The sequence below is a fragment of the Panulirus ornatus genome, chromosome 56 (assembly GCF_036320965.1).
Source record: "Panulirus ornatus isolate Po-2019 chromosome 56, ASM3632096v1, whole genome shotgun sequence".
NCBI classification, from domain to species: Eukaryota; Metazoa; Arthropoda; class Malacostraca; order Decapoda; family Palinuridae; genus Panulirus; species Panulirus ornatus.
The window spans coordinates 14219853-14245770 of NC_092279.1; the positions used below are offsets into that span (position 1 = coordinate 14219853).

The window sequence follows — 25918 nt, forward strand, 5'->3', positions numbered from 1 at the left end:
GAGGCGTGGACTATGGATAGGGTTGTGCACAGGAGGGTGGATGTGCTGGAAATGAGATGTTTGAGGACAATGTGTGGTGTGAGGTGGTTTGATCGAGTAAGTAACGTAAGGGTTAGAGAGATGTGTGGAAATAAAAAGAGCGTGGTTGAGAGAGCAGAAGAGGGTGTTTTGAAATGGTTTGGGCACATAAAGAGAATGAGTGAGGAAAGATTGACCAAGAGGATATATGTGTTGGAGGTGGAGGGAACGAGGAGAAGTGGGAGACCAAATTGGAGGTGGAAAGATGGAGTGAAAAAGATTTTGTGTGATCGGGGCCTGAACATGCAGGAGGGTGAAAGGAGGGCAAGGAATAGAGTGAATTGGATCGATGTGGTATACCGGGGTTGACGTGCTGTCAGTGGATTGAATCAGGGCATGTGAAGCGTCTGGGGTAAACCATGGAAAGCTGTGTAGGTATGTATATTTGCGTGTGTGGATGTGTATGTATATACATGTGTATGGGGGTGGGTTGGGCCATTTCTTTTGTCTGTTTCCTTGCGCTACCTCGCAAACGCGGGAGACAGCGACAAAAAAAAAAAAATATATATATATATATATATATATAAAATAAACAACTTGGCAATTTCTTATAACAAATTTAGCATGTTGCCAAAATCAGACCTTACTTTCTACAAACAAAAGGCACATGCATGTGTTGCCTAATGTCCTGCCACAATCTAAATTCACAGAAAAAATAATTAGCTCCATAATGTGCAAAAATCTTAATGCCACAGTATTCATCTCTGCCTAATACACAAATATCATAAAATGAGGTTCCTATCATTAGGCACTCTCAAAGTAAAAGACACACACACACACACACACACACACACACACACAAAAAAAAAAAAAAAAAAAAAAAATTTCCCTAATCAAAACACAAGTTTGAATATCTATGTGCCACAAAATATTCATGTTTTTACCTTCAAGTTTGGTACTCATGGTGCAAATATACGTTTAATATATAGTGTACTTGATCTACTGTGCAACCAAGACCATGTCTACCGGACAGAATAACACACAAATTGATTGAAAAGAGGGTAATAATATAATGTCTCACATACACTAAATGTACTGCCAAGACCTTAAAAACAAATTGTCATATAGCATTACAAACTGAGTTCTCCCTACTGAATAGTAACAATATCTTACAATGACAGATACTTTACAGTGAATTCTAGAATTACAACCTAAGCAAGGTTGAGATTCAAATGAAAAAAATATCTAGGGGACAATCCCCAGTATATTTTCAATTTGTACTAAGTAAAATACATCCTACTCATTGCAAGTACTCCATAAGTGTAGCAAACCTATAATCAGCTGTGGTGAGTGTGCAAAGGCAGAAGTTGCAAGCTTAGAAAGCTCCTGTGGGGTGTTGGCAAACCCAGAACCAAGACCTCCTAAGGCATAAGCTGCACGAGCTAACACTGGGTAGCCAATCCTCTCTGCAGCTTCATGAGCCTGGTGTTAGAGACAAAAATCATTTACCAAAGAAAAATATGATGAATTACTTTATATCCAGCATAAGTTTATAAAATCAATGACAACTTGGTTAAAATAATCTGATCTCATCTAAAGCACACTGGTATAGAGACCAACTGCCAAAAACTATCATTGTACATTTATATTTCTTAATAAATATAGGAGGGTAAGAAAAATGTTGAGCAATGAAGTTTGTGGTCAAGAGCTGAAATATGCTAAAATGGTTAGGTTGTACAGAGAGAATAAGGAGTTGACAAAAGATGTATGTGTACAAGTGGAGGGGAAAAGGAGAAGGGGAAGAGCAAACTGGAGATGGAAGGATGGAATGAAAAAATTTTGAATGATCAAGGCCTGAACGTGCAGGAGGGTGAAAGGTGTGCATCAGATAAAGTGAACTGGAATGAAGTGGTTGATGTGCTATCAGAGGACTGAACCAAATCATGTGAAGCAACTGAGGGGTAACTAAGGAAAGGTCTGTATGGCCTGGTTGTGGAAATGGGGCTGTGGTTTCTATACATTATATAAGTCAGCTACTAGATGGATGCAAGCAAATGGGGCCTTTGTCTGTTCCTGGTGCAACCTGCTAGCACAGGAAACAATGAAAAACATAAAGAACAAAAAAAAAAGGCTTTGAGTTAAGAAGCTTTGACCTGTTATGTTTCTAACTTGCACACCAACTTACAACACTGCTTTACACTGCAACAGACTGAACACTTTTTTAATCTACATATTTTCAACATCTAAAAAAAAATTCTTTTCAGAAACAAATGCTGGATCAGATGATTCAGGGGTGATGGAGACAAGCCTAGCTCCCTCCTTCTACCTTCCAGTGGCCCTCATTGCATCCCTGTTCCACTCCACCTTTCTTCAAATTTTTTTGCAAGTTTATCAAATATCATGTGCATTACCAGTGATATTCAGGATGTAATGTAAATAACCATAATGCCCCTCACACTCTCTCCCAGTAATCCTCAGTACACACTATTCCATTCCAGCAGTACCTAAATCCCTCATTACCATGTTTCAGTACAGTTCTTTTTCAGTAAGTAAGGATGGTAAGCTAAGGTGTTTCATGTACAGTATAATACATCTATAACTTGCTATGAAGATGACATTGTGAAGCTTCATCAACAGATAACAATCCCTTTTCATGATAAAAGATCCTGATATTTCTCATTCTCCTTATCATGAGTACATTTTGATCTTTTTCCTTTAAATTTGAGGCAAAGATCATAATCATCATCAAGATAATTATGATTATGACAGAAATGAAGAGCCCTTTACTTACATGATGGATTTGGTAGATGCAATAAATACATCCCATTAAACATTTATATACAAGTGTTGCAGAGCACATAATTTTCATACCTCTTCCACAGAGTATACAGCAGCTGAAGGTGCCACTCTCTCACCGACGGAGGCAACCACCTCAGCAAACATCTTCCTATCTTCACTCTGTACAATGGATGCCACAGGAGTTCCCAAAACTCGAACTCCATACTTCGTCCAAATGCCAGCTCTCTCTAGTTCGACACCACAATTGAGGGCAGTTTGTCCTCCAAATGTGAGGAGGACACCATCTGGACGCTCAGACTTGATAACCTAAAGTTAACCAAGCCTGGCTCAAGGATGTGTCAAGAAAAGCTCACAAAACATTTCTGTCAGCATAGATCTCCAATGTTTAACATAGATCATCTGAATGCAATGTCTAAAACCATTTTGCCAATTCATACTAACTTCAAAAAATGCTACAAAAAATATCAAATTCAGATACTTACTAACCTGCTCAACATACGATGCAGTAATTGGAAGAAAATATACTTTGTCAGCAAGGCCCTTGCTGGTTTGAACAGTAGCTATGTTAGGATTCATAAGGACTGTTTCAACTCCTTCTTCCTTCATTGCTTTGATTGCTTGTGAGCCTATAAATAGAATAAAATACAAGAAATGCTTTCATTCATAAGTCTGTGTATTGTGTATTTCTTCTAATGCACAAATACTAAAATAACTGCACTAACCCACTGTATCCTCAACTCACCAGAATAATCAAACTCTCCAGCTTGACCAATAGATAATCCACCAGACCCTAAAATGAGGACTTTATTAGGGAGTCGCCCAATGTCTGCCTGAGGTACTTCAGAATTTGGCCTGCAAAGGATTGGAAATAACAGAAAATAACTTAGCAATAACAATATACAAACCAAAATATTTCAACACTAACATTGTAATAATACATTTATTAATATAAAAATAATAAAACTCAAAGTAAAAATGTATAATATTATCCCTTGGAGAAGGGGAGAAAGAATACTGCCCGGGTATTCCCTGCATGTTGTAGAAGGCGACTAAGAGGGGCAGGAATGGCTGGATGGAAATCCTCCTTGTATTACTTTCAAAAAGAAGGAACAGAGCAATGACCCAAGAGAGGATTTTTCCATCTAAGGCTCAATCATGACACTACCTCGCTCACATGAGAATTGACAAGTGTGTATAAAACAATACATTTACATATAACATGTGTATGCATGTGTATGTGGGTGGGTTGGGCCATTCCTCAACTGTTTCCTTATGCTACCTCACTAATGCAAGAGATGGTGATTAAGTATAATAAAATAATAATAACAGGCATTCTTACTTACATGAAATTATTTTGTAAAGGCAATGCATCTTCAACAATTTACAAAATTTTATACACTAATCCCACCCCATGTAGGTAAAACTACTCATTCAAGACAAAAACAAATATACTACTGATAGAACTTACTTGTAGGTAAGATGATTGGTGATAAGAGAAGACAGTTCCCAGTTTTCACATGTCACACCTCTACTCGACTGTCTTGCCAAATCCAGAAATACATCAAACAGTACTTCTAGATCCTCTGGACCAGCACTATGCTCTGGATGAAACTGTACACTAAAGAGAAGAATGCAAGTGCCTTAATATACAGACAAAAAAGGTAATAATTTCAGTTACATAATCAGTGTGCAAAGTGACAAAATAATCAAATCACAGATAGGCTAATATAATGATTATATAAATCATCCTTCTTAATCCTTCTAACTGTAAGCAGTAGTTGGTAGGAAGCCAATGACTAGGGAGGTGTATTACCAGTACTACCCGTCTGGGTATCAGAAGGGCTAGTGACATCTGCTTAGTGAGCCAGCACTTTAGTCTTTGTTAAGTTGCACTCCTCTCAACCCAGGCAGCTATCTTTCCTCTCTGCCTCACTAATATGCGGACTACTGGCACTCTGTCCACAAACAAACAATCTCTCCTAATCATATGTAACACTTGACAACACTAAACTCATGCACATCATTCTTCATAACTCTAACCTTTCCTGTAGTGAGCAGTATGCACTAGCCCTGTCAACTGGTAAGATTGTAGGAGAAGTGGACAGAAGTAGTAGATAGGAATATTTAGGCAGGATTATCAGGTAGAAACATTAGGTAGAAGTAGCAGGTAGGAGAATAAGATAGAAGTAGTCATTAGGAACATAAGGTAGGGCCTCTATAAACACTATGCTGGACTTGCCCTCTGCCAGTAGCCTGTTAAGGGTGAGGCATTAAAGGTTAAAAAGCGTCACCTGAGTCCACTTGCTATGGTGACTCTATTGCCATGGCCACCTCTTTGAGGGAGGTCCAGCCAGAACAGGTGTTAAGAGATATATATATAGATAGATAGTCTAAATCACTTCATGATAATCTAAATCCATCTTTCATTCATCTACTTTTAATCATGTTAATATATGTCTACTGGAGTGGATATCCAATGACAGACGACAGAAACAAGCTAACCAAGACTATTAAGTGGGTTAAAAGGACGAGGGGTACGAGAGGTACTACCTCTGAAATTAAATATACAAGGAAAACATATCTCAGGTGGTTAAGATAATGATATCAAGATAGCATACGGGCTTCATACTTTAAGTATCTGGGTAAAACCAACCCACAAAATCCCAAGATTGACTTACATTAGATGGAAATATCGAGATCCAGTTTCAAAGAAGGAGAAAGTCTAAGTAAAATGATAAACCTAATCAAGTGAAAGCTGGACCTTGGTACAGAGGCTAATCTCCAACTAACCTATGTGAGAAAGTCAGGGATGCAAATGTCACTATTGTGTAGGAAGTGATACTGGGTGAGTTGGAAGTCTCAAAATATCTTTAATGTTTAAACCCTCACAAGAAGTTTGTTACAAAATTTCAAACAAAAGTCAGATAGCTTAAATCACAAAACAAATTAACTGATGCACCATTACTAGAAGTATGATTGATCACAAAGAAGACTTATGAAAGAGTATTACTAGAAAGCACAGATGAAGTATAAGCCCTATTCAAGGAAAATCTTCAAACAACACCACTGGGAGGAAAACCGTGTCATACAAGTACCAGTGAATGGTTAAATCTTTAGGTGGAAAGACAATGTACAGGAGAAGGGAGAGAAACATACTAAACCAAAATAGCATTTGCTCTTGCAGCTGGAGGTACAGAAGCTTCACTTGCTTTTTGCTATCCATTCACTGTAAAAATTCATTGAAACAGAAACTCTACAACACAACAGGAAAGGATATACCCTGCATAAATGTAGTATCACCAATATCTTATGGTGTAAATGTACTAAAAAAAATAAACAGCATACATGAATTCTTATAGAAATGTGAGACTAATGGGATGGGGAGTGGTCTTGAGGGAAGATTTGTGATACTGCCAAACCATCAGCGAAAGGAAGGACTAGGCTTTAAGGAAGATCAGATGGAATCATCTGACCTCATCTGTGGGCAATAAACTCTCATATTCAAAGTTCTTAGAGCAACTTTTACTATGCAGCAGATTTGTGTGACAGGGCTTTTCATAGTTTAGAAATATGCAAAAAGTAATTTATGAAAATACATTACATATTAAACTTTAAAAATTAATTATATTTTCTGTGTTAATGTAAGTTTCATTCAACAGGTAACTATAAGTTCAGAGATCCAGTGAAGCAAGGGAGGTTGTGATGTCACAATCTCACTATTTCAAATCATACAAAAGCTTACTACAGCAAGCATTTAAACAATCATTATCAGGACAATGGTAACACACTACCAAACACATTTCTTGCAGCCTCACACATGTCATACAAGCACTGCTCAGTGCCAAAAACTATACTCACAATGGGAATGACTGCCTCTCTCAGTTTCCTAAATTTCCTCCAAAGAAAAATAGTAAATTCAAAGATCATTAAATAAGTTTCAACAGAAAGCTACAACTCACTATAAAGGGTGCATATATTCCTTACCTAAAGAATGGTAGGGTACAGTGAACAATACCCTCATTTGAATTGTCATTCTTATTGGTGAAAAGTGGAGCCCAGTCATGAGGTATTGAAGATATATCAACAGCATATCCATGGTTTTGAGATGTGATGAAGCATCGTCTGGAACCTTCATGAATACAAGGCTGGTTATGCCCACGATTGCCATACCTATAGGGGGTAAAAATATGATACATACATATATTAATTTCTTTCCATACATATACATAAATATATCTTTTTTCTTCACACATATTTGCCATTTCCCGTGTTAGCAAGGTAGCAATCCAGAACAGATGACCAAGCCTTAGAGGGTAATCTCTTCATATGATGCTACCTCACTCATGCATGTATAAAAAAATTCTTTCCATAGTTCTATCACTAACAATCTACACCGAAGTAAAATGATGCCGGTGGAGTGAACTTGGGGATTCTATATATACAATGTATTTAAAAAATGAGACAAGTGAAGAGGGCACAACACACATAATGATGAGATTAAGATGAACATAAGTATGAATCTTAGGAGTTAAATATAAATAACAATACAACAGAAAATGGTAGATTGGATAGAATTAGTAAAAGGAAGCTATGGCCATGTTTTTAAGTAAAATATACTGTTAAGTACTAGTTATAAATACATTAATGACATCAAAAGTACCTCATTTTCAAAACACATGTGCTTCTTAGTAAATACAGTTCACCTTAATATGTTACATACCTGTCATTAAGGATATTCTAATGATACCAAAAATACCTCAATTCAAAACATATTAATTGTACTTACTTCATCTTATAGGTGGAGCAACCAGCAGCAGCTGACAACAACTGGTGCCCAAGACAAATACCGAAAATAGGTTTAGTATTGCTTGAGGCCATGACTGACCGAAGGTGTTCTACAGTTGTACTGCACATCTGTGGATCACCTGTAAAAGAAAATTAAAAGCTCTAATGTTCAAGGATAATGGTACCTGCAATAATCACTAAAAGTTATCATGAGTTTTAAAAGTGAGGATTCCACTTTAAAAAAAAAAATCAACAGGAAACTACCTTAGTAATATTCTTCACATGACAACCAGAGTGACATTTAACTTTTGTACTAAGGCAGAAGGATAAAGGGTTCATTCATGAAGGTCAAAACAGCTGGATCCAGATAAGGATAGTTCATCCTATTCTACATTGTATCCACCTTTCCAAAAACACTGGATATCCATTTATCCATAAGCCTCATCTTCCTGGTTATTCAAATGACCCCTGTGACATAATGTGCATTATACCAAAATAAAGTGCATGATCATTCATGTTCCTGATAGGAATCATTCCACAAGCTGTTTACATTATACATATGGCCATAACTAAAATATACTTCTTTAGATTGGTCACTGAATCTACATAAGCGTGAAGCGCTAACAAAGAAGGTCCTGAAGACAGCAAGAAAGATGGTAAAAACATTCAAAGAGATGAGTTACATGGACAGAAAAGATGCTTGAATTAGTCAACTTCAAAAGACAGAGGAGTAAAGGGTGACCTGATAACAGCTTTTAAGTTCTGAAAATAGACAGATGAGGTATACAGTGAACAGTATTTCAGATGTAATGATACAAAAACCATACAGTTAACTATCACACTCTTTGAAAAATGTTGAGAAGTGCTTTCACAGAGTAAGAGAGGTGGATGAAAGGAATAAAATGACAGAAGACACGGTAAATGCAGACAGCATACAAAAATTTAAAACGCTGCATGACAAAGAGTGTTCAAAAGATGTGGTTGCACAAGTGTAAAACTAGCTTCCCATACAATACAAATAGTTATTTACAAATACTATAAACCCTCAATTTAACGGACTAATATGGGGAGGGGGTGTACGTTAACGCCAAAAGTCTGTTAAACTGAGTGCAACCTATGGGCCATTCTTTAATACAATATACTGTAATGCAATATACAGTTCTCACACTTTCTTTTAAATCTTCTATCACTTGATGCCATTTTGAATTGTTAGGCCTGCTAAATCATTTAATAAATATAGCCATAGTTCTCTGTATACAACCTGATCACATAGCTAGAGGCAGACTGACACTAAAACAAAGTAAATATATCCCATGCTACCAAAAACAAGTACAATATGAAATGCACATGGTGCAGCATTTGATATTTTTTCATTCCTGTCCATCTTTTAAATTATAATATATTAATGTATCATTACATGCCCGCTCCGTTAAATCTGAAATCCACTATATTAGGGTTTCGTTAACTTAATGGTTTACTGTAGTGACTTCACATCAGTTTCACGTCTTAGATACAAGCACAATAGTGGTGCCCATCATAAACACAACAAATAAGACTGAAAGCTCCTCAAAGTAGTGACATTTAATATGAGAAAAAACCTTTAGAGGGACAGCAATGAAAGCCTCTGGAGCAATATTCCATCTGTCAACCAAACAAATTTTGATAACATTATTCATATCCCTTACCTTATTTCAATTTCACTCCTAACAGCCAATCAAAATACTCACCTGGTCCATTACTGATGAAGAGTCCATCATACTGTGTTGGGTCAAGTTGGTGGTCCCAAGGTACAAGTGTGACACAGGCCTTGCGTTTAATTAAACAGCGCAGTTGGTTGTATTTCAAACCACAATCCACTGCTGTTATACGAACTTCACCTTCTGGATTGAATATCCGAGGTTCCTAGGTAGAATTAAACAAAGTGACTAATATCTCCATTTCAATAACACCAAGTTATTGTAAACTAATCACAAAGAAAGAAAACTCGAAGTAAAGAAACACTGGAGTCTTACTTTTTCCCCATTTCTGACATCAACCTGTTTAAGCCGGTCATCTGATCTTTCAGCTATATACTGAAAAATCTTAAGACAGATGAAATATAACTTTCAGTCTATAATAAATGTTTATCCTACATTCAAAACAGGAAGTCTTCTGCATAATCCTTCTTGATCATATCAATTACTGAATATCTCTAAACCTTCAAGTGTTCAAACCCTAACAGAAAAAATTCAGAATAAAATAAAAGAACAAGATCTTGTGGTACACAATAATTCATAATATGCCACTAATGCAACTAAATACAACAATAATTAAATTTGGTGTTAAACTATTTCTTAACCTTGTTATACATTAAGAGTAATTATTTCTAACCATGTAAATTGGTGTCATTTTCAATCTACATGCAAAGTGGACAGTAGGAAGCATCTATATTTGCACAGGAACCTATAATTCATTTCAGCACACAAGACATATGTTGAGGATGGGTGTGGGTGAACTGAGACCCTATACACATATAACCATAAATACATAGATGGTGTTCAAAGGTAAAAGATGGATTATTATTCATTCAAAGCTGATATTAAGCAGAAGATAGTGTGTATATTTTCATAACGGGAATGATACAATTTTATGTCACAACTAATATATACATTAGTGCAATACTGTTAATGGAATTGGTTAAGTTACTGACAAAGTATACTGATCGAACAAATCCTTACCTATTTCTGAGTACATAATCTGAAACCTTCTACTGTTGACCCTGACATATCAATATCCATAAACTAAGATATAAATATGCAGCAATGTCTGAGAACTATACAACAGATTTAATTTCCATTTCCAGCTACATAAGACTGAATTTGTAAATATATATGCACACAATTTAAACATTCCATTCACATCTCTCTAATGCAAAAAAAAGGCTGGCAAATAAAAGCTACAGCTGACAACAAGCACTGCAATCCAGTTATGGTCTAATCCAATATCGATTAAAATCTTTGCTTTACTCTTTTCCATTCAATATATCTACATCCTCCTGGTGTCATTTACCCTTAAAATATAAGTGCACTTTTAAAATATGTACATAAAATAACAAGCATTAGTAATACAAATTTATGAAGTGTTTTCTAGAGCGTAGGGTACTTAATGTAAGTTTATCTCAGAACTTAAAAGACTTAGGCTTGTAAGCCAATCAAAAAATTCAAGTGTAATTCAAAATTTGGAAAATAGTCAATCTCTTTTCCTTCTGAGAAAACTGTAGGTTTTAAAAGTTCAAAAAATATGTAAAATCAACTGACCTTAATGGAAACCATATCAACAAGGTTGATTTTATTTGGGTCTGTAAATGGTGGATCATCTTCAACAACAATCTTCCCCAACATAGATCCATTTTTACGGATCCTGTAAGTAAAGAAGGAACCCTTTTACATTTTCATTAAGAAAAGCATATGTAACTTCTTCATATCAATAAGAAAATACATCAAATACATAAAGGTAATGTAGATTAATGTGAAATCATTACATACTTTTTGGTAAGCATGCGAGTGTCTATCCCATGTATCCCAGGGATTCCTTCTGCCAAGAGCCACTCATGAAGAGTTTTCATGGAGGCCCAGTGGGAGGGTTTAGCACACACCTCTCCAACCACCAGACCACCAGCCCAAATCCTGCTACTCTCCATCCACCTGAAGATGATGACAAATTTTAACAAAAAAGAATTCATAATAGCAAATTTCACATCAAAGCTAGTGCACAGATACAATTATTCTCACTATAAAATATTTAACACATAACATGCATCATATGTATTTTCAAAACTTAACATGACTTAGTAAAGTTGGTGGTGACCATATCATCATGGTATACATTTAGAAGTACTTACACCAGTATGAATAGGTCCATTTTTCAACTTGAACTTTGGACAAATAGAGCATGCAACCTTAGAGTATGATAAAACTATCACTTAGCAGAGCTAATCAAAACCTACTAAAGAGCACGATGAATCTTTATGCTCCATGTATGAGCCTATGACCCATGGAATAACCCTGTTCGTGCTATGGATGTCAACCTGCATATGTAGAAGGGTGCTATGAATGTCAACCTGCTCACACAATTTCCTACTAGAAGCTCAATTCTGCACACGCTATAGGTTAGCTATAGACGGTAACCCAAACAAAGAATGAGTCTGAAATTACTTAAGAGGCCTAATAAACCTGCCAGTGTGACCATGGTATGCTGCTGTACACTTTTCCAGAGACTTGCATAGTCTATGATGCTCAACTCCACTCATAGCGTCCACTAACATTCCCCTGCTACTCCCGTCACCCTTACTTAGGACTGGCTAATCCGGTATATAAATCATATTTCCTAAAATACAATGTTTAACTCTTAATTCATATGAAGAAAAATTGTTTTAACAGTTTTTCTACAGCTACTCAAGAGTTAGGACTGATTTGTTGATTATTTAGGATTATCTACCTCATTACCAAAAAAAGAGAAAAATAATGAAAATACCAAACAGTCATACTAATAAAGAAAATGCCATACTTAATTATATTAAAATCTACCAAAAAGGGTAGTTTGGATACTTGTTTGCAAAGTCTTACGTTTAAAATATGAAAGGAAAGAACCTACTTGAGAAGACCACATTGGTCCAGTTGGGCAGTGTCCGGCACACCATAGTTTCCCACCAGGGGATATGTTAGCACTAGCACCTGTCCACAGTATGATGGATCTGTCAATGCCTCTGGATAGCCTACCATACCAGTCTGAAACACTGTACCAAACCCTGTTAGTCCTAACTGAAGTATAAATAAAAATAAAAGGGACAGAAAAGAAGAATGGAGTAAACAAAAGAAGGGAACAGATACAAACAGAAAAAAGGGTATACATATATAAATTGGAGGAACATTCATAAACAAGACATGAAAACAGAAAAAGAATGCAAAACATAGAAGGTAGTGGCAGGTTATCAGTAAGGGCAAAAACATGGAGCTAAAGAGGAGAGAAAAAATATAAAATGATGAGAAAAACATCATATACAGAGCTTTACAATATGGTTAAAGCCAAAATAGCAATCTCTCAATGCAAATAATATTAGAACTTGATGCCTATCATTTCTTAATAAAATATAACAAACCCTACTAAGTCTTACCAGTCATGTCAACAGCCAAGTTTACCATAATCCTGATAAAAAAGAAATTAATGAAGCCTTTGCTTATGTACTGGTAATAACAGCATTCTAAGTAAACAGCAGCATTCTGCTGGAGGAGCATGGTGACTGGTTAACTAGTAGTAACACTTACAAAAGGTTTAAAAGGATGTCAAAAAGACTGACAAAAGCCAAATTTTATGGTAACTAACCTCTCAGTCAAATCTACTCAAAAATTCAAAAGATATTTTAAAGGTTGTCAATCTGAGATCCCTCAAAAAACTTTCCTATACTGAATGTCTCCTATAAAACCTGAATACAAAGCCTGTCAAATCAGTTATCAAACATTCAAGGAGTTTTCTTAAACAGTCATGGAAAACAGATATATTAAAAAGAGATATAGGCAGCACAATAGGAAATCAGCATGTGAGTCATATAACAACAATGTAAGTGAACTGTACAGCAAAATCAGAAGTGACAGATGATTGGTTTGCCAAGAAGAAAGGAAGTGGCCAAGAGCCAGAAGACTTGCAAAAAAAAAAAAAAAAAAAAAAAAAGTGTATGTGAACAAGAAAATGTTACTAAAACAGCATCCAAAATAAACTACATTAATAATTTGTAAAAGGTCAAAGTGGTTGAAACTGCTTAACCAAGTATTACTGGAACTATTAAAGAAGTTAGGAGGATATGCACAGGTAATGATGTACACTGGGTGAAGGCAATATCTGAGGGGGAAAGGGTTACATGGGGGAAAAAAAAAAAGATACTAGGATGAGAACTACAAAAGGCAACAAATGAGGAATCCAGCTTGCAAAACTGAGCACAGAAAAAGGAATACAGGAGTGACAAATGTGGAGGAGCTATCACACAAACAGGCACATAAAAATCAGCTAAGTAATCCTTAAACAAAAATAGAGGGTGACGAGTTACAGAGATAAAGTAAGCAAAATTGAGAGCAAACACTGACAGACCAGAAATCATTATAAATGTCAAACAGCGGGGTAATAGGTCTACTTGGAGAACATTTGAATACAACTGGATTAGAGTGTGCAGAAAAACTGCAGCTTAAGAGCCTGCATAAGGAAAGTAAAACCAAGGGCTGGTAAAAACAAGTAATGATTACAAATGTTAGTTTCCCAAGCTGACCTGACAATGTTGTGATAACTAAAAGTTCTTTGGAATAATTTGGAACCAATGAACTAGAATCATACAAGAAATTAAGCAAGTCATAAAAATCTAAGAGAAATACTACCATATCAAAATTCAGACAAACTGAAGAAATTAAAAGTGGAGTCAATGTGGAGTGTTTCTTATAATTCAAGAAATTATATGACACAAGCATGGTTAAGAGAGAAAACCCAATGAATGCAAAACTTCCTCCCATACTAGGAGATATGGGTAATCATAACAAAAACAAAGCAGTGTAGACACACAGATACCTACAAATGTTTACAAACGAGACTACGCAAGTGACAGAAAGCTAAAGTTTTGATAAAGAAGGTTGTGCATGTCAAATCTTTAACCCTTTCACTCTAACACATTCATTTTGTACATTTGGGATCAGAGTCCTACACATTCAAGAAGTAGGTGCTGATGTTTCCCATCCCATTTTCAATTTCCCTTGGCAGCCATGAGCCATATACAGACACCACATTTTACCACCTTTAATATTTCATCCTGAGAAATATCACTAAAGGCAGGTTCCTTACAAGCACAATGGTGGAAGGACTCTTCATTAAAGGAGCATGCATTTGGCAAACATTAAGTGATGCCCATGACTCTTGCAGCAAAAATCATAAATGAGGTGCCAATGGAAGAAGTAAGACACAATCTTGATGCAAAATGGTGATTCAGATCAATGTAATAATGACGATTACTACATTTTATTGGGCTCCATAATGACATTCAATGGGCAGAAACAGGCTCCCAACCAAGATCACAAGTTACTGTAGTGCTACGGAAACAAAGGGATCACAGGTGCTACCAATTTATTTTCTTTTTCGATGTTCAAATGTCTTTTAACATTATGTTCAATCAATTTATAAAGTTACTATTTCCTTTGTTTTTTAAAAATAAATAGGCTGAAGGGCATGCAAAAACCAACCAAGCTTAGGACAGAGGTGGTTAAACAGTTTAAGTAAAAGTGGGCACCACGAAAAAAAAAAATTGAATCATGTTCATGGCCTGCCAGAATGCATGTGAACCTGTCCCTCACAAAGGGTTTAAAAAGAAACTGGGGCTGAAGTTAGCCCTAAGAGAGAAATCCTTTAGTGGATCAAAAATTACGAAAGTGGAAGGAAAAAAGAATGTCAAAGTTAGCTTCTAAAATTGGGTAAAGTAACCACTGAGGTCATAAAGGGTTATTTCACTGTTACTCGGTGTATGTCTGACTTTGCAGAGGTGGAATACAACCTGCATATATTTGTAGATGCTATACTATGAAATGGAAGAAGTCTAGAGGACTGTGAAAACCTCTGAAGTGACAGACTCCAACAGTCAAGTATCTTAGACACTTGGAAGGGGACATGGCAGTGAGTGGAACCATGAAAGCAGAAGTCATAGTGTGGGTGTGAGGGCGAAGATTTTGGAAGCACTGAAGAATGTGTGGAAAGGGAAATCAAAGAGGGCAAAAACTGGTACGTTAGAAGGTCCCAACAATAATATACAGATGCAAGGCATGGGCTATAGTTAGATGAGGCTGTGTGGAGGAGTGTAAATGTGTAGGAAAAGAAATGCTTGGGGACATGGTGTGATGTGAGGTGGTTTGACCAAGTAAGTAATAAAAGGGTAAGAATGAGATAATAAAGAGTGTGGATGAGAGGTGAAAAGGGTATGCTCAAATGGTTTGGACATAGGGAGAGAATGATTGAAGAAAGGCCGTCAAAGAAGATAAATGTCTCAAGGGGAGGCAACAAGACTGGGGAGACCAAACTGGAGACGGACAGATATAGTAAAAATGTTTTTGAGTGATCGGGGCTTGAACATGCTGATTGTTAATAGTGAGCCTTGGTTTCGGTGCAATACAATTGACAATACGAGAACGGATGCGAGCCAATGCCGCCTTTCTCCGTCTGTTCTAGCCGCTACCAAACTATCACAGAAAAAGGCGAGCATGTGTGTGCGTGTTATATATATATATATATATATATATATATATATATATATATATATATATATATATATATATATAAATACTTGACAGCTAGAGACTGAGTGTGAACCAATGGGGCCTTTGTTGTCTTTTCCTAACGCTACCTCGCACACATGAAGGGGGAGGGGTTTGTTATTCCATGTGTGGCGAGGTGGCGATGAGAATAAATAAAGGCAGACAGTATGAATTATGTACATGTGTACATTGAGATGTACCGGTATGTATATTTGCGTGTGTGGCCGTGTATGTATATACATGTGTATGTGGGTGGGTTGGGCCATTCTTTCGTCTGTTTCCTTGCGCTACCTTGCTAACGCGGGAGACAGCGACGAAGCAAAAAAAAAAAAAAAAAAAAAAAAAAAATATATATATATATATATATATATAAATATATATATATATATATATATATATATATATATATATATATATATATATATATATATATATATATCCGAAAAGTGTCATAACACACTGGTAAACGTGTTTTCTTTTCAATGTGGGACGATCCTGTTTATATATGTATTAGCGAGGTAGCGCAAGGAAACAGACGAAAGAATGGCCCAACCCACACACACACACAAACACACACACACATGCATATACATACACGTCCACACACGCACATATACATACCTATACATTTCAACGTATACATACATATACATACACAGACATATACATATATACACATGTACATAATTCATACTTGCTGCCTTTATTCATTCCCATGGCAATCCCGCCACACATGAAATGACAATCCCCCCAACCCCCGCACGCACGCGAGGAAGCGCTAGGAAAAGGCAACAAAGGCCCCATTCGTTCACACTCAGTCTCTAGCTGTCATGTGTAATGCACCGAAACCACAGCTCCCTTTCCACATCCAGGCCCCACAAAACTTTCCATTGTTTACCCCAGACGCTTCACATGCCCTGGTTCAATCCAGTGACAGCACGTCCACCCCGGTATACCGCATCGTTCCAATTCACTATTCCTTGCAAGCTTTTCACCCTCCTGCATGTTCAGGCCCCGATCGCTCAAAATCTTTTTCACTCCATCCTTCCACCTCCAATTTGGTCTCCCACTTCTCCTCGTTCCCTCCACCTCTGACACATATATCCTCTTTGTCAATCTTTCCTCACTCATTCTCTCCATGTGACCAAACCATTTCAATACACTCTCTTCTGCTCTCTCAACCACACTTTTTTATGTCCAAACATCTCTCTTACCCTTTCATTACTTACTCGATTAAACCACCTTACACCACATATTGTCTTCCAGCATCTCATTTCCCACACATCCACCCTCCTCCGCACAAACCTATCGATAGCCCACGCCTCGCAACCCTACTGTACCTAATAACCTTGCTCTTATTCACACTTACTCTCAGCTTTCTTTTTTCACACACTTTACCAAACTCAGTCACCAGCTTCTGCAGTTTCTCGCCCGAATCAGCCACCAGCAGTGTATCATCAGCGAACAACAACTGACTTACTTCCCAAGCCCTCTCATCCACAACAGACTTCATACTTGCCCCTCTCTCCAAAACTCTTGCATTCACCTCCCTAACAAACCCATCCATAAACAAATTAAACAACCATAGAGACATCACGCACCCCTGCCGCAAACTGACATTCACTGGGAACCAATCACTTACCTCTCTTCCTACTCGAACACATGCCTTACATCCTCGATAAAAACTTTTCACTACTTCTAGCAACTTGCCTCCCACACCATATACTCTTAATACCTTCCACAGAGCATCTCTATCAACTCTTTATCATATGCCTTTTCCAGTTCCACAAATGCTACAGACAAATCCATTTGTTTTGCTAAGTATTTCCCTCATACATTCTTCAGATCAAACACCTGATCCACACATACTCTACCACTTCTGAAACCACACTGCTCTTCTCCAATCTGATGCTCTGTACATGCTTTCACCCTCTCAATCAACACCCTCCCATATAATTTCCCAGGAATACTCAACAAACTTATACCTCTGTAATTTGACCACTCACATTTATCTCCTTTGCCTTTGTACAATGGCACTATGCATGCATTCCGCCAATCCTCGGTCACTTCATGAGCCATACATACATTGAATATCCTCACCAACCAGTCAACAACACCAGTCACCCCCTTTTTCTATAAATTCCACTGCAAAACCATCTAAACCCGCCGCCTTGCCGGCTTTCATCTTCCGCAAAGCTTTCACTATCTCTTCTCTGTTTACCAAATCATTCTCCCTGAACCTCTCCCTTCGCACACTACCTCGATCAAAACACTATATCTGCCACTCCATCATCAAACACATTCAACAAACCTTTAAAATACTCACTCCATCTCCTTCTCACATCACCACTACTTGTTTTTACCTCCCTATTAGCCCCCTTCACCGATGTTCCCATTTGTTCTCTTGTCTTTTTATTCTCACTAAAATTTAATGATACTCTCTCACCCCAACTCTCATTTGCCCTCTTTTTTTGCCTCTTGCATCTTTCTCTTGACCTCCTGCCTCTTTCTTTCATACATCTCCCAGTCATTTGCACTATTTCCCTGCAAAAATCGTCCAAATGCCTCTCTCTTCTCTTTCACAAATAATCTTACTTCATTCCACCACTCACTACCCTTTCTAATCTGCCCACCTGCCAAGCTTCTCATGCCACAAGCATCTATTGCGCAAGCCATCATTGCTTTTCTAAATACATCCCATTCCTCCCCCACTCCCCTTACGTCCTTCTGCTCTCGCCTTTTTCCATTCTGCACTCAGACTCTCCTGGTACTTCCTCACACAAGTCTCCTTCCCAAGCTCACTTACTCTCACCAATCTCTTCACCCAAACATTCTCTCTTCTTTTCTGAAAACCTCGACAAATCCTCAACTTCGCCTCCACAAAATAATGATCAGACATCCCTCCAGTTGCACCTCTAAGCACATTAACATCCAAAAGTCTCTCTTTCATGCGCCTATCAATCAACACGTAATCCAATAACCCTCTCTAGCTACCTCTCCTACTTACATACGTATACGTATACTTATATATCTCTCTCTTTTTAAACCAGGTATTCCCAATCACCAGTCCTTTTTCAGCACATATATATACAAACTCTTCACCATTTCCATTTACAACACTGAACACCCCATGTACACCAATCATTCCCTCAACTGCTACAATACTCACCTTTGCATTCAAATCACCCATCACTATAACCCGGTCTCGTGCATCAAAACTGCTAACACACTCATTCAGTTGCTCCTAAAACACTTGCCTCTCATGATCTTTCTTCTCATGCCCAGGTGCATAGGCACCAATAAACACCCATCTCTCTCCATCCACTTTCAGTTTTACCCATATCAATCTCGAGTTTACTTTCTTACACTCTACCACATACTCCCACCACTCCTGTTTCAGGAGTAGTGCTACTCCTTCCTTTGCTCTTGTCCTATCAACAACCCCTGACTTTACTCCAAAAACATTCCCAAACCCCTCTTCCCCTTTACCCTTGATTTTCGTTTCACTCAGAGCCAAAACATCCAGGTTCCTTTCCTCAAACAAACTACCTGTTTTAGATATCTGGGAATGGATTTGGCAGCGGATGGAACCATGGAAGCGGAAGTGAATCATGGGGTGAGGGGGGGGGCGAAAGTTCTGGGAGCGTTGAAGAATGTATGGAAATCGAGAACACTATCTCGGAAAGCAAAAATGGGTATGTTTGAAGGAATAGTGGTTCCAACAATGCTATATGGTTGCGAGGCGTGCGCTATAGATAGAGTTGTGCGGAGGAGGGTGGATGTGCTGGAAATGAGATGTTTGAGGACAATATGTGGTGTGAGGTAGTTTGATCGAGTAAGTAATAATAGGGTAAGAGAGATGTGTGGTAATAAAAAACGGTGTGCGTTGAGAGAGCAGAAGAGGGTGTTTTGAAATGGTCTGATCACAAGGAGAGAATGAGTGAGGAAAGATTGACAAAGAGGATATATGTGTCAGAGGTGGAGGAAACGAGAAGTGGGAGACCAAATTGGAGAGGGAAAGATGGAGTGAAAAAGATTTTGAGTGATCAGGGCTGAACATGCAGGAGGGTGAAAGGCGTGCAAGGAATAGAGTGAATTGGAACGATGTGGTATACCGGGGTCGACGTGCTGTCAATGGATTGAACCAGGGCATGTGAAGCGTCTGGGGTAAACCATGGAAAGTTCTGTGGGGCCTGGATGTGAAAAGGGAGCTGTGGTTTCGGTGCATTATTACATGACAGCTAGAGACTGAGTGTGAACGAATGGGGCCTTTGGTGTCTTTTCCTAGCGCTACCTCGCACACATGAGGGGGGAGGGGGTTTGTTATTCCACGTGTGGCGAGGTGGCGATGGGAACAAATAAAGGTAGACAGTATGAATTATGTACATGTGTATATATGTATATGTCTGTGTGTGTATATATATGTGTACATTAAGATGTACAGGTATGTATATTTGCGTGTGTGGACGTGTATGTACATACATGTGTATGTGGGCGGGTTGGGCCATTCTTTCGTCTGTTTCCTTGCGCTACCTCGCTAACGCGGGAGGCAGCGACAAAGCAAAATAAACAAATATATATATATATATATATATATATATATATATATATATATATATATATATATATATATATATATATATATTGCTCGCAAAGTAATGTATGCAGCACCGGTTTTAACAATTCACATCAAAAGATACAATTATTTGTTAGAGAAAATCCAGAAACAAATACAGACAAGAACTACGGAAACAAATATAAAGGGAGAAGGTAGAGGCAATAGAATTAGCCACACTGTGAGAAGGAAGTTGGGAGACGTGATATTAACAAAGTTTCTGAACGGATCTGGTAAATAATGAGCAGCAACTGAAAATCTTAAAATAAGACCAACATTTGGTCATAGTAGGCCACTTGAAAGAAGGTTTAAGTCTCAAGTGTGAAAATCTTTTACAGACACAGACCTGTTAATACGAGACAAACCAAGACAGGAAATTGCAAAGCAGAAACTACGAAGTTTAAATCATGTTAGGTTATACTTAAAATGAAGGAGAAAAGTATAAAAGATGGAGGTTATGAGAATAGATGAAGTATATAAGATTTTTTTAAGAACGTTAAATCACTTGTTATAAGTTATTTGTTCTATTTCTTTTTACCTGAAAGTAAAGCATGCTACTCGCAAGCATAATAAAATGTGCATAACTATCAAAGAACTATAAAAATAACCGTTGGTCTTTGGTTGCGTTAGTTTTTGTCTTACCGAATCTAAAAAAAAAATCTAAGCAATCTTCAGAAATTTACGTCTCATCTAAACGGACAGGCCCCAAGCCTACAGTTTTGGCCAGGACACTTAGGTCCAGAGCTTTGGAGGTGGGCCCGGCTCACTTGTGACATTTATTCAGATTTTGCTTCTGATTTTCAATGACATATCTATAACAGACCTGTCAGCACATTACTATGTGAAGAGCGCTGAACTAAACTAACTGATTCAGAACACATTATCTTTGTGGCCCGCGCTGCCATCAGACAAGTGCCAAAAAGTAAATAAATAAATAAGGTAACTGGAACGATGTGGTATACTGGGGATGACGTGCTGTCACAGGATGAACCAGGGAATGAGAAGCGTCCGGTGTAAACCGTGGAGAGGTCTGTGGGGCCTGGATGTGGAGAGAGCTGTGGTTTCTGTCCTCTGCACATGACAGCCAGACATTGGATGTAAGCGGATATGGCATTACGTCGTCTGTTCCTGGAGATTCCCTGCTTACGAGGAATATATATATATATATATATATATATATATATATATATATATATATATATATATATATATATATATATATATATATATATATATTAAGAGACCCTTGAATGTCTTCCGCTGCGTGATCGCGCTGCAGACTTGATAAAGCTTCAAACAACATAACTTATAGCTAGATGTAGGTACGTTTAAAATGGTGAAATAAAGCGATAGCCTAAACGTATGTAACGGTGCGAATGCACCGCTGCAAATGTTTCTACTATGCTGCTCATGGTCATTATTTACTGATATCAGCAGCTATAAAGTGTCAAGTTACTTATTTGCAATTACCATAACTGTCTAAACTTGCAATATAAATAGACAGGCCACCAAATGCAATTTTTAGAGAGTTAAAAGTCAACAATTCTAAGGTAAAAATTAAAGACCACAGAGGCAAAAAACCGCTTATTTTATAGTCGGATAAATCAAACCGCTTATTTTGTATTCGGATAAGTCAAACCTGTCTACCGTATTTCAATACTTTGATCGTAACACTTCTAAATTACGTAAGACTACACAACTATACCGAACAATGATATTTTAAAAGCCTTCGTAACAGAAACATGGAAGGGTCGAGACATCAGTGTGATTGTACACCAGTTGTGTTAATTTACTATACCTGTGTACCACCAGACATACGGTCAAACTTTAAACTTGTGTGTGTGTGTGTGTGTGTGTGTGTGTGTGTGTGTGTGTTACGAAGGCGGGCTGACAACTATCCAGTAGATAGATAAAAAGTCCAATAGTGTACATAATGGATCATTCCCAGTTTATATGGAAAGCTGAGTAATCTACATCTTCAATCACTCGTTTTGGGACGTCACTTTAAAACTGAAATTCCTGTTTTGCAAACTTTCACACACGACTTCAATTAAGAGAGGGCGTCTCATTTCTTCGTGGGCAAACGGACCCATCCTCCACCTAAATTACGGAAATGGCGAGATAAAACTAACTCATGCAACTACATATTCAATAAACGTTAAGTTCACTATGGTTTTATCGGCTATATTGCCTCTCGAGTGATTAAGAACTATTAGAAATTTCGATTCAAAAACTCTATCAATAAAATGCGCCCTTAAGTGTCTAACGCCTTATTCCCAACGGAAAACCTTCTCGAGTCATATATTTGCTATGTGTACGATCTCAAGGCCTTGTGTTGTTTCGCTATGGCAAAATCATTTCGGTCTACCTGAGAGTAATGGGTTGTTTCTCGTATAAAGTACGTCAATTCCCCTTACATCAAACTACATGCTTCCGTTCATGTTGTAACACGTTACCTATTGACTGACTACTTAAAATCCCCTGCCACGTCAAAATCTAACGTCAATTTTACAAGTCCATAACCTGATCTATGTCATTTGAAGGCTCCGGACTATATGGCTGCATATGTAATTTCATGTAAATCCTGGCCATTTCCTATGCACTTCTGCCTACCACGTTTTTGCTAGTCATTTCGCGATACTAATCAAGTGATAACGTTACAGGCTCTGCTAAATGGCACCTTAAACTGATGCTACAAATAGTTCTACATTTGCCTAAAATGTGCTGACGGGGGGGGGGGGAGATCTGGGATGAAATGTGTAGACAGGGCAAACACGTTTTAAGTTTTATGCAATAACAAACAATATCACCTTAACTCTCGAGCAAAAATGCATCCATACAAAACAAGGATGTTTTAAGGTTACAGCACCTCAGCCACGCTCCCAGCATAACCTACAGTGCAGTAACCGATCTAATACATCTCAGAAGATAAGTAAGTACTCACCCACTTCTCCAGCGAAGGAGACGGGCGCACCAAACACGTGTCCTGAAAAGCTGCTGCCATCCTCCAGCACCAGCTTCGCCTCCTGCTGCGTCGCCGTCGGCATTGTTTACAATCTAGGAAAAAGTACACCTATCAAAACACTAGTAGCACAACTTGATTCATACAAGTTCCACCGATAAAACGAACCAGTTTGACTTGGAAATCCTTATCACAATCAAGAAATAACCTTCACCTTCCACTGACAGTCGAAGACTGAGCTAAGCGTCGCGTTCCACCGACTCCCACAGACGACGTCCCCAGATCCCACACTGGACCACGTGACTACCAACCACACCACAAGTACCATGCAATGATTTTAATGTTTGGAAACGCCCAGCGCCATAGTATAATCAGTCAGCTTTTGTCATGTTCACTGGCTAACAATGTAGGATCATTCACAAGTCATAAACAAGTAGAAATAATGGAAGCAAATAGTGTAGATAGCACCAAATCGTATGAAAACCGGACTGACAAGGGGCAAATGTCAAGAGCTCCTCCAACACCCTTTATGCAATGATCTCTAGGAAATAACTGCATGCAAGATCTCATTAGTCAAAATTACTCGGATAATAAAGACAGAAAAGGGACAACAAAAAATGGCAACGGGCAACTTTTATACACATGCGTACCTTGTACCGCCCATATACCCAAGGTCACCTCATGGTTCATACCTGCGATGTTACGAGGTATGTTCTTAACGCCTGTAATTGACAGATGAGAAACGATTGTCCACACATACAATGATAACATCATCCCTAAACGAACAAGTCCTTACATGAATATTATATCAATTGAATATTGTCAACTCTGTTGGGATATTACACATGCTCAGCGCGCCCAAGACAAACAAACCCAGCCCTGTGGCCCTGAATCGAGCATATATATCTGGTGCATACTATAAACAAAACACGAGAATATACTGATCAACTTAGGGCAGTAGACGATAAATATCTACTGATATACATGATATGCAAATGAAATTTGTGAGGTGATGTTAGTCCAAATGATGGACTTATACATATAAATATGGTCCATATGAAAGTGTCAGTGATGCAGGGAGATCGGTAATTCTAGCCCATATGACACTAGTAAAGAGGATTCAGATGGACATAATAAAGGTTCACGTGAAAAGAGATGCAAAGCATAGGTAAGGATATTCTTCCTAAGACATATGCTCAACATGGGTCAACAGGATAAAGACGGATGATTTAGTGAACGTGTTAAAGATGCTCACACAAAGCAAGTAGCTATGATACAAATGCCCATATATATATATATATATATATATATATATATATATATATAGATATAGATATATATATATATATATATATATATATATATATATATATATATATATATCCGCAAAGCTTTTACTACCTCTTCTCTGTTTACCAAATCATTTTCCCTAACCCTCTCACTTTACACACCACCTCGACCAAAACACCCTATATCTGCCACTCTATCATCAAACACATTCAACAAACCTTCAAAATACTCACTCCATCTCCTTCTCACATCACCACTACTTGTTATCACCTCCCCATTTGCGCCCTTCACTGAAGTTCCCATTTGCTCCCTTGTCTTACGCTGCCGGCAAGGCAGCAGGTTTGGATGGTATTGCAGTGGAATTTATTAAAAAAGGGGGTGACTGTATTATTGACTGGTTGGTAAGGTTATTTAATGTATGTATGACGCATGGTGAGGTGCCTGAGGATTGGAGGAATGCGTGCATAGTGCCATTGTACAAAGGCAAAGGGGATAAGAGTGAGTGCTCAAATTACAGAGGTATAAGTTTGTTGAGTATTCCTGGTAAATTATATGGGAGGGTATTGATTGAGAGGGTGAAGGCATGTACAGAGCATCAGATTGAGGAAGAGCAGTGTGGTTTCAGAAGTGGTAGAGGATGTGTGGATCAGGTGTTCGCTTTGAAGAATGTATGTGAGAAATACTTAGAAAAGCAAATGGATTTGTATGTAGCATTTATGGATCTGGAGAAGGCATATGATAGAGTTGATAGAGATGCTCTGTGGAAGGTATTAAGAATATATGGTGTGGGAGGCAAGTTGTTAGAAGCAGTGAAAAGTTTTTATCGAGGATGTAAGGCATGTGTACGTGTAGGAAGAGAGGAAAGTGATTGGTTCTCAGTGAATGTAGGTTTGCGGCAGGGGTGTGTGATGTCTCCATGGTTGTTTAATTTGTTTATGGATGGGGTTGTTAGGGAGGTGAATGCAAGAGTTTTGGAAAGAGGGGCAAGTATGAAGTCTGTTGGGGATGAGAGAGCTTGGGAAGTGAGTCAGTTGTTGTTCGCTGATGATACAGCGCTGGTGGCTGATTCATGTGAGAAACTGCAGAAGCTGGTGAATGAGTTTGGTAAAGTGTGTCAAAGAAGAAAGTTAAGAG

The 25918-nt window shown here is 38.0% G+C and overlaps 1 protein-coding gene across 1 annotated transcript in view; it reads right to left on the minus strand.

Annotated features, from left to right (window-relative positions):
• The window catches only part of r (carbamoyl-phosphate synthetase 2, aspartate transcarbamylase, and dihydroorotase rudimentary), a 175032-nt gene that overhangs the window by 123877 nt on the left and 25237 nt on the right, over positions 1 to 25918 (minus strand). The window contains exons 2-13 of the mRNA XM_071693871.1: positions 23477 to 23589; positions 12235 to 12376; positions 11127 to 11285; positions 10899 to 11001; positions 9330 to 9504; positions 7604 to 7742; positions 6802 to 6987; positions 4286 to 4435; positions 3560 to 3669; positions 3304 to 3443; positions 2890 to 3123; positions 1350 to 1500 (exon numbers count right to left, since the gene is read on the minus strand). Of these exons, the coding sequence (XP_071549972.1) occupies positions 1350 to 1500; positions 2890 to 3123; positions 3304 to 3443; positions 3560 to 3669; positions 4286 to 4435; positions 6802 to 6987; positions 7604 to 7742; positions 9330 to 9504; positions 10899 to 11001; positions 11127 to 11285; positions 12235 to 12376; positions 23477 to 23579 (1792 nt within the window). The 5' untranslated portion in view covers positions 23580 to 23589. The remainder of the gene's footprint in view (positions 1 to 1349; positions 1501 to 2889; positions 3124 to 3303; positions 3444 to 3559; positions 3670 to 4285; positions 4436 to 6801; positions 6988 to 7603; positions 7743 to 9329; positions 9505 to 10898; positions 11002 to 11126; positions 11286 to 12234; positions 12377 to 23476; positions 23590 to 25918) is intronic.